The sequence below is a fragment of the Bison bison genome, unplaced genomic scaffold, assembly GCF_000754665.1.
Source record: "Bison bison bison isolate TAMUID 2011002044 unplaced genomic scaffold, Bison_UMD1.0 scf7180017864036, whole genome shotgun sequence".
NCBI classification, from domain to species: Eukaryota; Metazoa; Chordata; class Mammalia; order Artiodactyla; family Bovidae; genus Bison; species Bison bison.
The window spans coordinates 872,730-885,057 of record NW_011494608.1 but is presented as its reverse complement, the minus strand read 5'-3'; the positions used below and the strand labels follow the sequence as shown (position 1 = coordinate 885,057).

Genomic DNA, 12,328 nt, shown 5'->3' with positions numbered 1-12,328 from the left:
TATAGTTCCTTACACGAACCATATGATTTGACACCTGAATTTGGCACATGTAATTTCCTTAATTAGGTGTGTCCTTTTTGTCTCTGTTTTTGATGACTGGCAAAGTCCTACTCATCCTTCCTTGAGGAGTACTTGAAAATAAAATATCAGGGCATAGAAGGTCTCTGGCTGAAATTCATACTAGGGTGTAAACGACTACTTACCCGTTTTTCCTAAGAATAAAGCAGAGGGTGGAGAAAGAAGATAGTAAAAGAGCGAAGAGTACAGGGGAAAACAACATAATTTTTTTTTTTTTTTAAGGATTCTGGTCCCAGCCTGGCAGGTCTGGGAGCATGAGAACCTTTAAATGAACCTTGTGTTAACTCCCGGTCTCTCCCTTCCCCCAGGTGTCCTGCTCTGTTGGTGGTTGGGGACAGTTCTCCTGCTGTGGACGCTGTGGTATGTAGAAATCACCAGTAGCTTCTGTGCTTAAAATCGATGGTCCAGATCTGGTTGACTTTGTATGAAGTCTCCCTGCCCACCCTCTGCCCCTCCTCTGCTCCCATCAGAGCAAGTGACGTCTTCTAGATGCCGTACTGGACTTTGGGCAGAGGGCCCAGCCACCAGCCTCCTTCCCTGGTGACTGCCAGCCCTAGTTCCTTGGCAGTGGGCCTTCTAACTCGTCTCCCAGGCCCCCTCACCTGCTGAGCTGCCTCCCACTGGCTTGTTTCTATGGGCATGTTGCCACTTGAATTCCTGGCCAGGAGACTCTGCCCATTTGGGAGTCAGGTGGCACTTTCAGACCTGGTTGGAGCCTTATCATCTGACAGGGCAGAGAGGGACCTGGGAGCAGAGCTTAGGAAAGGCTTAGGAAAGGCTCAGTTCACCCCTTAATTCCCACCTGTGATGTTGTAAGGGTAAAACAAGGATTCTGTCTTTCCAACATCACTATAGCTAGGGACATGGGAGGCTTAGGGGCTATTGGGAAAAGTCTAGAATTGTGATGTGCTTTGAGAGGTGAGCTAGTGCAGGGTCTGCACATGTTCATTTAGTAAAGACCTGGGGTATCCAAATGAACCATGCAATCTAGTCCACTGGAAATGGCAGCCCACTCCAGTATTCTTGCCCGGAGAACTCCATGAACAGAGGAGCCTGGAGGGCTATAGTCCATGGGGTTGCAAAGAATCAGACACGACGAGCAACTAACACTTAACCTTAAGTCCACTGGACATAATCGTAGGATGTATCAATAAAGATACATAGGTTACATTAAGAGAGGTGATAATTCTACTTTAGGCACTCTGGACATCCCAAGTGAGGATTTTTCCCACTTCTGGATGCACTTGTAAGAGGGTCACTGAGAAATTGAAGAAAGAAACCAGTTTGGTGGATGTGGTTTCATGCGAAGAATAGTTGTCAGGACTGGGGATGTTGAATCTGAAGAGTCATTGGCAGCAGCTGGTTAAAGAAGCCCGTTCATTTAGTGACTGTTTCTGTAGCACCTTCTACAGTTTAGCTAATCTTCATCACAACCCTTCGAAAAAGATACTATCTTTATTTTATTGATGAGGAAACTGAGGCTCAGAGAGGTTAAGTAACTTGTCCAAGAGCACACAGCTCATGGTAGCAGGGCTAGAATTTAAAGCCATCTATTTAATGCCACAGCTTGTGTTTTTTCTTCCATGCCAGTAGGAATATTGGAATTTCTGATGATGGTAGCAGAGTGGCAGGGAGGGGGTAAAGTTTATGACTTTGGCTCCAGGTAGGAAATCAGAAATTTCTTCTCCCTCTTCCCATCCAGGTGGAGTGCAACTCAAAACTGGACCCAACAAAGACCACTCTCCTCAAGGTACAGGGAAAACGATGGGGGGTTGCATTTATTCTTTCTTAGAAACACCAAAAATTTTGTGCAGACTTGAGTTGTGCCTGATTGTAGTATAACTGGTGGTCAGAAACCACAGAAATGATGACTGTCTGTTCACAAACACCTACTGAGTGCTGGCTGGCAACCCAAGACTGCAAAGATGAAGGGATCTATGTATGGGACTCCAGGAGCTTATGGGCTGCTGGCCATTGTGCTCTGGAGAGGGATGGACAGGAATTGTGTGGGCAGGGCCTGATTCTAGAAAGACTCTGCCCACTGTACCACTGTACCACCCAGGAGCCCATCATGGGCCCCTGGAGCTCAATTCCCTTGTCTTGTCACTACATCCTCATTAGGCTGAGGGCCTCCCTGGGTTAGCTGACCTTGACCTTGAGCCTGGACTGTAGGCTGGCCACAGCCTCACTCACTCTCACTGGAAGAGACCTTCCAGCTCTGTTTCCCTATCCTCATCCCATCCGCATTTCCCTCCCCAAGTGCTCCAGAGCCCTAGGCTTTGGATAAATCTTCACGTGTGCCTGAAATGGCCTTAAGCAGCGATGGCTTTGGATGTGGCTTTTTAATAGGACCTTCAGAAGCGACAACATTTACCGAGGATGGCCAACCAGGAGCCTCATCAGACCTGAAGGCTTGAATGTTGCATTTTCATTCCGAGGGATCTTTAAAGAAATCATGTGTATGGGGCCTTGTGCAGTGAATGCTTTCTGGTCAGACAGACCCGACTTGGGACTTTACAAGTTCCTCCAATTCCCTCTGGCCCAGTTTCTGCCTCTAAAGTGGGACAGCCATCCCTTCCAGGGTTCTTGAGGGGCAGAGCGAAATCACCTACAGGGCCTAGCACAGCGCCTGGCCTGTCAGGAGCTGCCAGTAATGGTGCGAGAAGGCAGAGTTCAATGCCGACATGGTTAATAATCAAAGCAGCCTAGCCGAGTGACGTGGGGGTTTCCCCACCCATAACCTGCCCGGGTCCCCTCACAGGGCGGGACCCGGGTAGGGCAGCAGGCAGAGTGGATGCGCACTTGCAGCCAGGCCCGAGTCGGCATGCCCTCCACCGAGGCCTTGCACTAACCGGTTTCCCTGTCTCCCCAGATGGCAGATTGCGGTGGCCTCCCGCAGATCTCTCAGGTGAGTCACACCTGTCTCCACTCTCCACGTGGAGGGCAGGGGTCTCTGGGACCTGTTACCCCCTCGCTGCCTGCTCCCCCCTGCCCCCACACCGTGACGTCTGAGGACATGTTGTAGACCTGTTACCGTTTGTAAAAGTGCTTGCGCGTCAGGACGTGTCAGATCCTCCTGCAGGAGCCTCTGTGGAGTGGATGACACTGGGTTCAAGGCAGGAAGGGATTTGCTGAGTGGACATAGCTTGGCAGTCATGAACCAGAATCTAGGTGTGCCTGACCCCGAAGACCAAAGGCCATAGCCATGGGCTCCCAGAGCCCAAGGGCAGAGCAGGGAGCACAGAGAGGAGATGGGCCAAAGTGTGTGTGTGTGCTTATGTGTGTGTGCACATGTGTATGTGTGTGTGTGTTCATCCACACGTGTATATGTATGTGTGTGTCTATGTGCACCCACATGTATATATGTATGTGTCTCTGTGTGCATGCATGTGTCCATATGTATGTGTGTACACACACGTGTGTGTGTGTGTGCATGCATGTGCGTATATGTATGTGCCTGTGGGTGCATGCATATGTGTATGTGTGTGCGTGCACATGTGTATATGTATGTGTGCACACACGTGTATAAGTATGTGTGTGTGTGCATGTATGTGTGCATGTGTGTGTCTCTGTGTGCATGCAGCAGTAATCAGGCACAAATGGCCTCGGTGGCTCTCTTAGCCTCCATCTCCAGTGTCCCTCTCTGTTTCTACTGGCAAAGAACAAAGTATTTTCACATTCATATCTGCTGTTGAGTTTTGCCTGTTTAATAGCTGGGAGTAGCCAGAGAAGGATGGGATGGTTCAGTTTCAGCAGGAACAGATGGGTGCCCAGCCAAGCCTGCTTAGATGTAAATAAGAGTTAATAGTTGCACACTATTTTATGATGGGCTGTTTATCCACACTGCCTGCTCAACACCCTGCTGAGACAGTGCAACTTAAATTGGCTGAAGAGAAGGGGCACCATTATTCTTTCCTCTCCCCCTCCTTTATTCCTTTCTCTATTTGAAATGAGAAGACTCTAACCCTAGCCATAATTAAAGCATTTTTTATTTTATTTTGGTGTGAGATCATGGTTCCCCAACCAGGGATCAAACTGTGGCCCCTGCAGTGGAAGAGCAGAGTCCTAACCACTGGGCCACCAGGGAAGTCCCAAAACACATTTTAAATGTCATGGCAGGAGCTAAACTAGCCCAGCCCCGCAAGAGGGCAGCCCAACAAGAACCAATGGCTCTTTAATCCTGCCTTCTCCTGCCCTTGCAAGTTGGGTGTGTTTACAAAGGGCATTCCCATCCTTCATTCCATTCAATCCCTGCAATAAGCTTTAGAGAGAGGAAGAATGTGCCTTCTACCGCAGCCACGGAAGGGGAATTGAAGCTATCAGATGGCAGAGATTGCCTATGGGCATGCAGGGGAGCTGAGTTTGGGCCGAGATCTCATTTCCAAGCCCGTCATCTTGTTTTGTTTGCCATGTTGAACACAGATGCCCTTGGCTTTCCGCAGCTCCAGCTTGCAACTCTCATTCTTATCTTACTGTCCCGTGACTCCTAGAGGGCACTTTTAGCACAGACTCGTCTTTAAATATCGTCTGGCTCTTTGAGAACAGTGGCAGGAGTTGGTGGGGGTGGACAAGGCCACTCTGATGATGGCTCAGCAGTGAAGTGAAAGGGTGTGAGAATAGACATTACGTTTGAGAGATGGAATTAATTAGCCTTCAGATATGACCTTTACCCAAACATTCACCTCCTGGTTTAGATTAAACTTTGAGAGTAATTGGTCAAACTGGGTATGTTTGCAGCATTCCCAGCTCATTTTATTTAAAGTAGCCCAGTTGATAAGAGATGTGTCTGTTCATCCATCTATCCATCCATCCATCCTCTCATCCTATCCTTCTTTCTTTCCATTTTCCTTTCCTTTCATCCTTGCATCCTTCCTTCTTTAAGACCATCCATCCTTCTTTTATTCATCTATCCATCTTCCTTCCTTCTTTCTATCCACCTTTTTTCATTTTCATCTATCCATGTATCCACCATCCTTTCATCCAGCCAGCCACCAGCCTGCCTGCTACTGGGGTGAGAGTAAGCTGCTACGGGATTTGGAAAACCCTGGGTTAATGTGCAGGCCCACTAATTAACCAGAAGACCTTGGATGGATTGTTACCTCTCCAAATCTGTTCAGCTATGAAATGTATATGAAGACGGTACTAACCTCGCAAAGTCATTGTTGGGAGAAGATGAGAGAGTGCTGCAAAGCCCTTAGCACAGTGAGTGGCCGTTACATTCTAGACGCTGAGCTGGACGCATCAATTTATCCAGTGATGTAGTCTTCACAGAAATCCTCAGTTGCAGGTGTAGCACTCTGCCCATATTATATAGGTGAGAAAGCTGGCTCAGACCAGTCATGTAACTTGACTAAATTTCTCCAGCTGTGTAGTGAACGTGAACGTTCTTCCTGGTCAAAGCTAAGTTGGTTCTCCATAATCATCCCGTTCTTTGCTTTCCTCTTGTATTTTTGTCCTGTCAACACGTGGTGTTTCTGTCTTTTGCCAAGCTCTTTAATGAAGGTGACCACAGGCCTGGCTCCCAGTGGCCCTGAGTGATCCGGACCTCCGGTGACTGACTGCACTTTCGCTCTTTTCTCTTGCAGCCGGCCAAGCTGGCCGAGGCCTTCAAGTACTTCGTGCAGGGCATGGGATACAGTGAGTATGGCTTTTCCCAGCAGGGGTGGGCCGAGGGGCAGTGGTGGGAACTGGAAACGGATTGGGCCGAGGATTCTGTGTCACCGTGGGCAGCTTTAGCTTTTCGCACGCCAGGCATGTCAGGGAAGAAGTACTTAGGTGTGTGGAGGGTGGGCCGCAGTACAGAGCTTCCAGTGTCTCCTCATACCCTAGTGGCTCATTCTCCCCTCGTTGTTGAACAGAAGCTGTTTCACACCAGGGAATGTTTTAAGGTGTGGGTGAGGACTAGCCCTCTGAGAACCAAGAAGACAACAGCCCATGAAACCATGAAAATCTTTTTTAATTTTGATTACATGTTTCCCTAAGAGACTTGTCGTGAGGATGGTAATGCTGGTCATGGTGGTGGTGGTGCTGGTGAGGTGAGGATGGATGAAAGTGAAGTCGCTCAGTCGTGTCCGACTCTTTGTGACCCCATGGACTGTACCCTAACAGGCTCCTCTGTCCATGGGATTTTCCAGGCAATAGTACTAGAGTGGATTGCCATTTCCTTCTCCAGGGGATCTTCCCAACCCAGGGCTCGAACCCAGGTCTCCCGCATTGTAGACAGACTCTTTACCAGCTGAGCCACAAGGGAAGCCTGAGGATGGATGGTGGCAATAATAATGATGGTGGTGGTGGTGATGGTGCTGGAAGCGATGAGGATGGTGGTGGCGTGAGGATGGTGCTGGGTGAGATAGTGGTGGTGGTGGTGGTGGTGGTGATGAAAAATCATTAAGTCCTTTTTTTTTTCTCATTTAATGATCACAATAATCCTAGGAGATACTCTTATCCTCATTTTACAAATGATGAAACTGAGGCTTTGAGAAATTAAGCAAGAAGCAGATTGGGGATCTGTGAAAGTTCTTCAAAAACTGCAAATCTCCGAGCAAATGGGTGATAAAGTCACTTATACTCAAGGCAGAGCATGTCTGCTAAATCGTTAGATTTGAGAATTGAAGGATAAATAGCAGCACAACTAAAGAACCTGCAGCCTCTTTGCAGTATGGCTCCAGTTTGTTCCCAGACACACACAGCCCCTTTCAGCAATGCAGTCCCGAGGCCGGGACAGCCAGCCCTAAGTCCAGCCACACTCCGGGCAGCAGCCAGCGTCGGCAGATGTTGGCGTGTCAGCCACGGCTTCAGCCCTCATGTGGCTGGTTTTGCTCTCTCTCGCTCTGCTGCCTGGATTTCTAATTCGAGTGCCCATCTTAATTAAGAAGTCTGAATGTCTAGTCACTTCCTTTTTTTTTTCTTTATTTTCCTGAGGCTTAAACTGTTTGCTCATTTAAAATAGTAATGTTATGTTTGGTCTACTGACCGCAGTCTTCAGATTGGCCTCAGCCACATTTAGTTTCTAGCACAGCTGAGAGCAGCAAGCCTGATTTTCATGCTCCATGCAGGATCGTGTCCCAAAGAACCCTCTTCCAACAGAAAACATCTGTCTGTGGGTCTCTGCCCCTCTGGGAAAGTGTGCAGCAAAGGCAGTAACTTGAGAAGGGCTTTGTTTACCTTGCAGGCCTGAATTGTAACTCTTCGTCTTGAACCTGCCATGGGTTTGGATTTCTGCTTTGAAAGTGCATTCTGGAGAGAAAGGAAGTGGGAGGCCGGCCTTGTTTGCCCCCACCCCCTATGTTGGCTTCTATTTCCAGAAAGCAGCCTGCAGATCATAGGGAAAGACAACAGAAAGAGCTAGACGCATCCTCCAAAGATGAGGAAAGGAATTGTTTATTTTCCGAGTGCCTGCTCACAGCCGTTGGGCCAGTGTGACAAGCCCTTAGCATCCATGATTCCATGCTAGGGTTACCAGAGCCCTGCAGGGTCAGTAAGACTGCACATGTGGGATCAAGGAACAGGGGGGCTCAGAGAAAGTATGTGAGCAACAGGTGTGGGATTGACCTGATTTTTTCCTGGATTCAGGAGCTAGCTCTTTAAGAAGAAGATTCAGTATGCAAGGATGAATTCTGTTTGTCAGTATCTGTGGTGGAAAGCCAACACATATGCCCACTGAGCCAATAACATAACCCCTCCATGCATTTGTACTTATCACTGCCTCAGTGTGTGGCATCTTTTATTCAATGTGATCTTGACAAAGAGGCTTCAATCGGCTGATGGAGTAGCTTCCTAGGGTGGCCATAACAAATCTCCACACACTGCATGGCTTAAAACAACGAAATTTATTCTCTCACAGTACTAAGTTTTAGAGGCTAGAAGTCCAAAACCGAGATGTAGGCAGGGTCACGTTCCCTGTATGGATTCTCAGAAGAATCCTTCTTTCCCTCGTTCCAGCTTCTGGTGCTTGCCAGCAGCCCTTGGCTTGTGGCTGCATCACTCTGACCTCTGCCCTGTCTTCACATGGCTGCTCCCTGAGTGTGCATCTGTCTCCTTTTAGGAGGAAACCAGCCATTGCATTAGCGCTCACTCTAACCAAGGATGAACTCATCTAGATAGATCTGTGAAGACCCTATTTCCAAATAAGGTTATAGTCAGAGATTCTGGTGCTCGTGAACTTGGGAGGGTGCTCTTCAACCCAGTACAGGTGGAGTTCTTCATCCCACCGTCTCAGCCACCTGCCATGTTTAAGGGCATTTTAAGTCCTTCGGAATGGACGGTGCCATTAAGAGTTCCTGGGAGCTCACAGGTTGCCCGCAAGAAGAGGTGACAGCTGACCACTCTGTGTGGCCTCGGTTTCCAGCCTGTGGCGTGCAGGGATTAGCCGGGCCGACTATGAACATCCTCCTGACTCTAGAAACTGTTGACATCACAGGGTGGTGGGCATGCACTCAGGCGCTGATAGCCAGGGGTCCATGGTAGTATTCTGATTTTACACGTGGGGCAGGGGTTTCAGAGAGGGACGCTCCTCGAGTCCCACAGCTGGTAAGCGAGTAGCAGACAGCTGCGATCGAGACTCAGCTGGTGGGTTCATGCCAGGGTGGGACCCATCAGTCCTCACCCAGCCTGAGCCTGGCTCTTCACCTCTTCGAGTGGGCACAGAAATGACGGGGAGCCCAGTGTCTGGATGGCCTTGAAGACGAACAGGAGCAAAGGTTCCACGGGCAGGCAGGGCACACGGCAGGCTGCGTTGCCGAGGTGCGAGTGTCTCCAGCCTTTGCCCACTCCCTCACCGGCTCTCTCCTCTCTCTCCAGTGCCCTCCGCCAGCATGACCCGCTTGATGAGGTCTCGCACAGCGTCAGGCTCCAGCGTCACGTCCCTGGAGGGTGCCCGCAGCCGCTCGCATACCAGCGAGGGCACTCGCAGCCGCTCGCACACCAGCGAGGGCACTCGCAGCCGCTCGCACACCAGCGAGGGCACGCGACTGGACATCATCCCCAACTCTGGCGGCCCCGGGAGCAGCGCCGGGCCCAACTCCACGGAGGTGTCCTGCTAGGCGGCCTCGGGGCCGGCCGGCCGCCCCTGGACTCTGGGACCGATCGCTGTAGCTGCCCCTCCTCCGGCCCCCCTCCCCACCCCTGCCTGCCAACCGCACGTTAACTCGTAACTCGGTATTAATCCAAAGCTTATTTTGTACAAGTGAGCTCTGGTGACGACACGGTGAGATTGGGTGTTTGTGGGGTCGCCCTTTCTGGTGAGGGTAGTATGGGGTGGACCGGAGGGAAAGGTGCACCTCAGTGCCCCCCTCCTCCCCCCGAACGAGGGGCTGGGAGGCCACCTTCCTACCCTCCTTTGGAGACGCCAAACTGCCAGAAACCAGCACAGAGTAAACACTCGATCTATCCAAGGCTAGCCTGGCCGGAGCATCCTGGCGCAAAGGGACACCTTGTTGGAAGCCCGGCCCGCCTACTTCCTGTTTCCTCTCCAACTAAAGAAAAAACAGACCCAGATTCTGGAAACCAAGCCCTTTCTGATTGGGGAGGGGGAGGGCAGGGAGTGGTGGGGAGCTATTTAAAAAAAAAAAAAAGCCAAACGGGAAGCAGGGAGAGAGGTGGAATTGACGTGGAGGCTCCGAAGTATTTGGAAAAAGCAAATCTCCATAGTTAACTTGAAGTAATAGGTTTTTTTTTTTAACGTTTGTGCATATATACACTTTTTATGATTGACGCCCAGAAGCCTGTTTTCCTGGCATTTTTTAACGGACAAGAGTAAGGGACAAAATCTTCCAGTTTTTCAAAGAAACGGTCTTGGCAGGCATTTGGTATTTGTGTGTTTAAAGCTTTGAATCAGCTGCCTGCCTCCCCCTCCATCGCCCCTACTTCCCACCCCTAATACATGAACGAGTGGTTATTTCATTCATGGGGAAGAGTGTGTAGATTTGTAGTTGTTTTCTCTGAAATGGAGAGAAAGATTGCAAACAGCTGGGGCTGGCTGTGCTGTGTCTCCAGGCAGCAGCACTGGGGCAGGGGCGTTGGGGTGGGGTGGTATTTTTGGTGATTAGACGTAAGGAATTCCTTGTGGTTGTGATGGAATCCAGTGCAGTTGTGATTTCAGTCGATCCCATCTGGTTCCCAGGAATCGTGTGTGATAAATCCTGCTTCCAATCTTTGACAATGTGGGGGTGAATCTGAACTTGACTGCCAAAGGTTTCTGACCTGGTGACCTTCCAGAATCTTCAGCTAGGGGGTGGGATTCACATGGGGAGTGGTGGCCCAGAAGATGTACAGAGTCTGAAACATGTATTCCATGGGATTTCCTTCTCTCTCCTGCCTTCCCCTCTTCGCTGCCCCTCTAACTTCTCCCTGAGCAGGGTGGCACCACTGACATTTCTGGGCAATGTCAACATAGCTGTTGAGTTCCTGTACTACTTACTGCCTTTCAATCTCATTTTGGCTAACCATGGATCTTCGTATAGCAAGTTTTGATCAGAATGAATGGAAGAACGTGCATCAACCACCGGGGCCTAGTGGTTACTGGGAGGAAGTAGTCAAGCCTTCTAGGTAGCTTGGGGGATTATGACTCAGTTTACCTGTCATCTACCACCTGGGAGGCAGAAATGGCTGAATCAGAACAAGAAGCTGTTATGTACAAGTCTTTCCAGAAGAGTTTCTTAATGAGATATTTGTATTTATTTCCAGACCAATAAATTTGTAACTTTGCAGTGGCTTGTGTCTTTTTCCCCCACCTGAGAGATCATGCATTGAGATGGGCCTTTCCTTACCTGGGGCTTCCTGCCCACATGCCTCTCACCTTTGGAATTCTTCAGAGCATCACTGTCCAATAAAAATACAATGCGAACCACTGATGTAACTTCAAATCTTCAAGTAGTCACATTAAAAAAGGTAGAAAGAGACAAGTGAAATGAATTTTAATACATGAAAGCCAGCATATCCAAAATATTAACATTTTAACATAGAATCAATATAACAGTTATCGAGGTGCCTTGCATTCTTTTCTTCCTACTGAGAAATCCAGGGTGTATTTTCACATCACATTCATTCATGTCTGTGCTCAGTTGTCTTCAACTCTTTGAGACCCCATGGACTGTAGCCCACCAGGCTCCTCTGTCCATGGGATTTCCCAGGCAATACTGGTGTGGGTTGCTATTTCCTCTTCCAGGGGATTTTCCGCACCCAGGGATCAAACCCATGTCTCCTGCAGCTCCTGCTTTGTATCTCTGAGCCCCTGGGAAACTCATTTTACATCACAGTACATCTCAATTCAGACCAGCCCCATTTCAGGCACTTTAGTGGCCAGATAACACAGTGACAAAGGAATCAAGCTTTTTAACCTATAATTAAGAAGGAAACTTTTTTTTTTTTAATAGGAAAGTGTGTGAAAAGACCACCCAGTGATAAGCCTGTAATGCTTCTTGCACTTGTATTTAAAAATGTTAACAGGTTTCACTACAATCTTCTATTTTTATTTAAGATTAGTTTAAATTTTATACCACAAAGAATTTCCCTGGTGGCCCAGTGGTCAATGCTCTGCACAAGGCAGGGGGCATGAGTTCAATCCCTGATCAGGGAACTAAGATCCCACAAGCTGTGCAGTGTAGCCAAAAAGTAAAAAATTTTAAACAATTAGCAAACAGTTGCAAAGATAGTACAGAGTTTCCACATACTCCACCCCTAGGTCCCCCTATTATTAACATCGCTTGTCACTACGATTCATTGGTCACCACTAACAAATCAACACTGATCTATTACTATTAACTAAACTCCATACTTCCTTGGGATTTCACCATTTTCCCCCATTGTGTGTTTTCATCCTGCCTCCTTTGTTCCCTCTGGTCTGTACGAATTTCTCAGACTTTCCTTGTTTTTGATGACCTTGGCAGTTTTGAGAAGCCCTGGTGGAGCATTTTGCACAACGACGCTCGATTGAGGTTTGTGTGCATGGTGTTCTCATGGTTCATTTGGGGTTCTGAGTTTTGGAAATGAAGAATGCAGACACTCGGTGGCATCCTCATCGCCTTGTGCTGTCAGTATGATCGGTCAACGTGATTTAACAGGGATGAGGTTGACCTTGATCACCTGGCCAAGGTCATGTTTGCTAGGTGTCTCCTATATCAAATCACTTTTTCTGCTTTTCCATACTTGTTCTTTGGAAGCAAGTTACTAAATGCAGCCCACACTTAACACCCTCCTCTTAAATAGCTAGCATGCTGTTTATCTATACTGGCTTTTCTTCATATCCTTGAAT

The 12,328-nt window shown here is 48.6% G+C and overlaps 1 protein-coding gene across 1 annotated transcript in view; it reads left to right on the top strand.

The window, feature by feature from the left end:
• The window catches only part of NDRG1 (N-myc downstream regulated 1), a 55,872-nt gene extending 45,088 nt beyond the window's left edge, over nt 1-10,784 (top strand). The window contains exons 12-16 of the mRNA XM_010834777.1: nt 387-438; nt 1,781-1,828; nt 2,951-2,986; nt 5,664-5,715; nt 8,878-10,784. Of these exons, the coding sequence (XP_010833079.1) occupies nt 387-438; nt 1,781-1,828; nt 2,951-2,986; nt 5,664-5,715; nt 8,878-9,119 (430 nt within the window). The 3' untranslated portion in view covers nt 9,120-10,784. The remainder of the gene's footprint in view (nt 1-386; nt 439-1,780; nt 1,829-2,950; nt 2,987-5,663; nt 5,716-8,877) is intronic.
• The last annotated feature ends 1,544 nt before the right edge of the window (nt 10,785-12,328 follow it).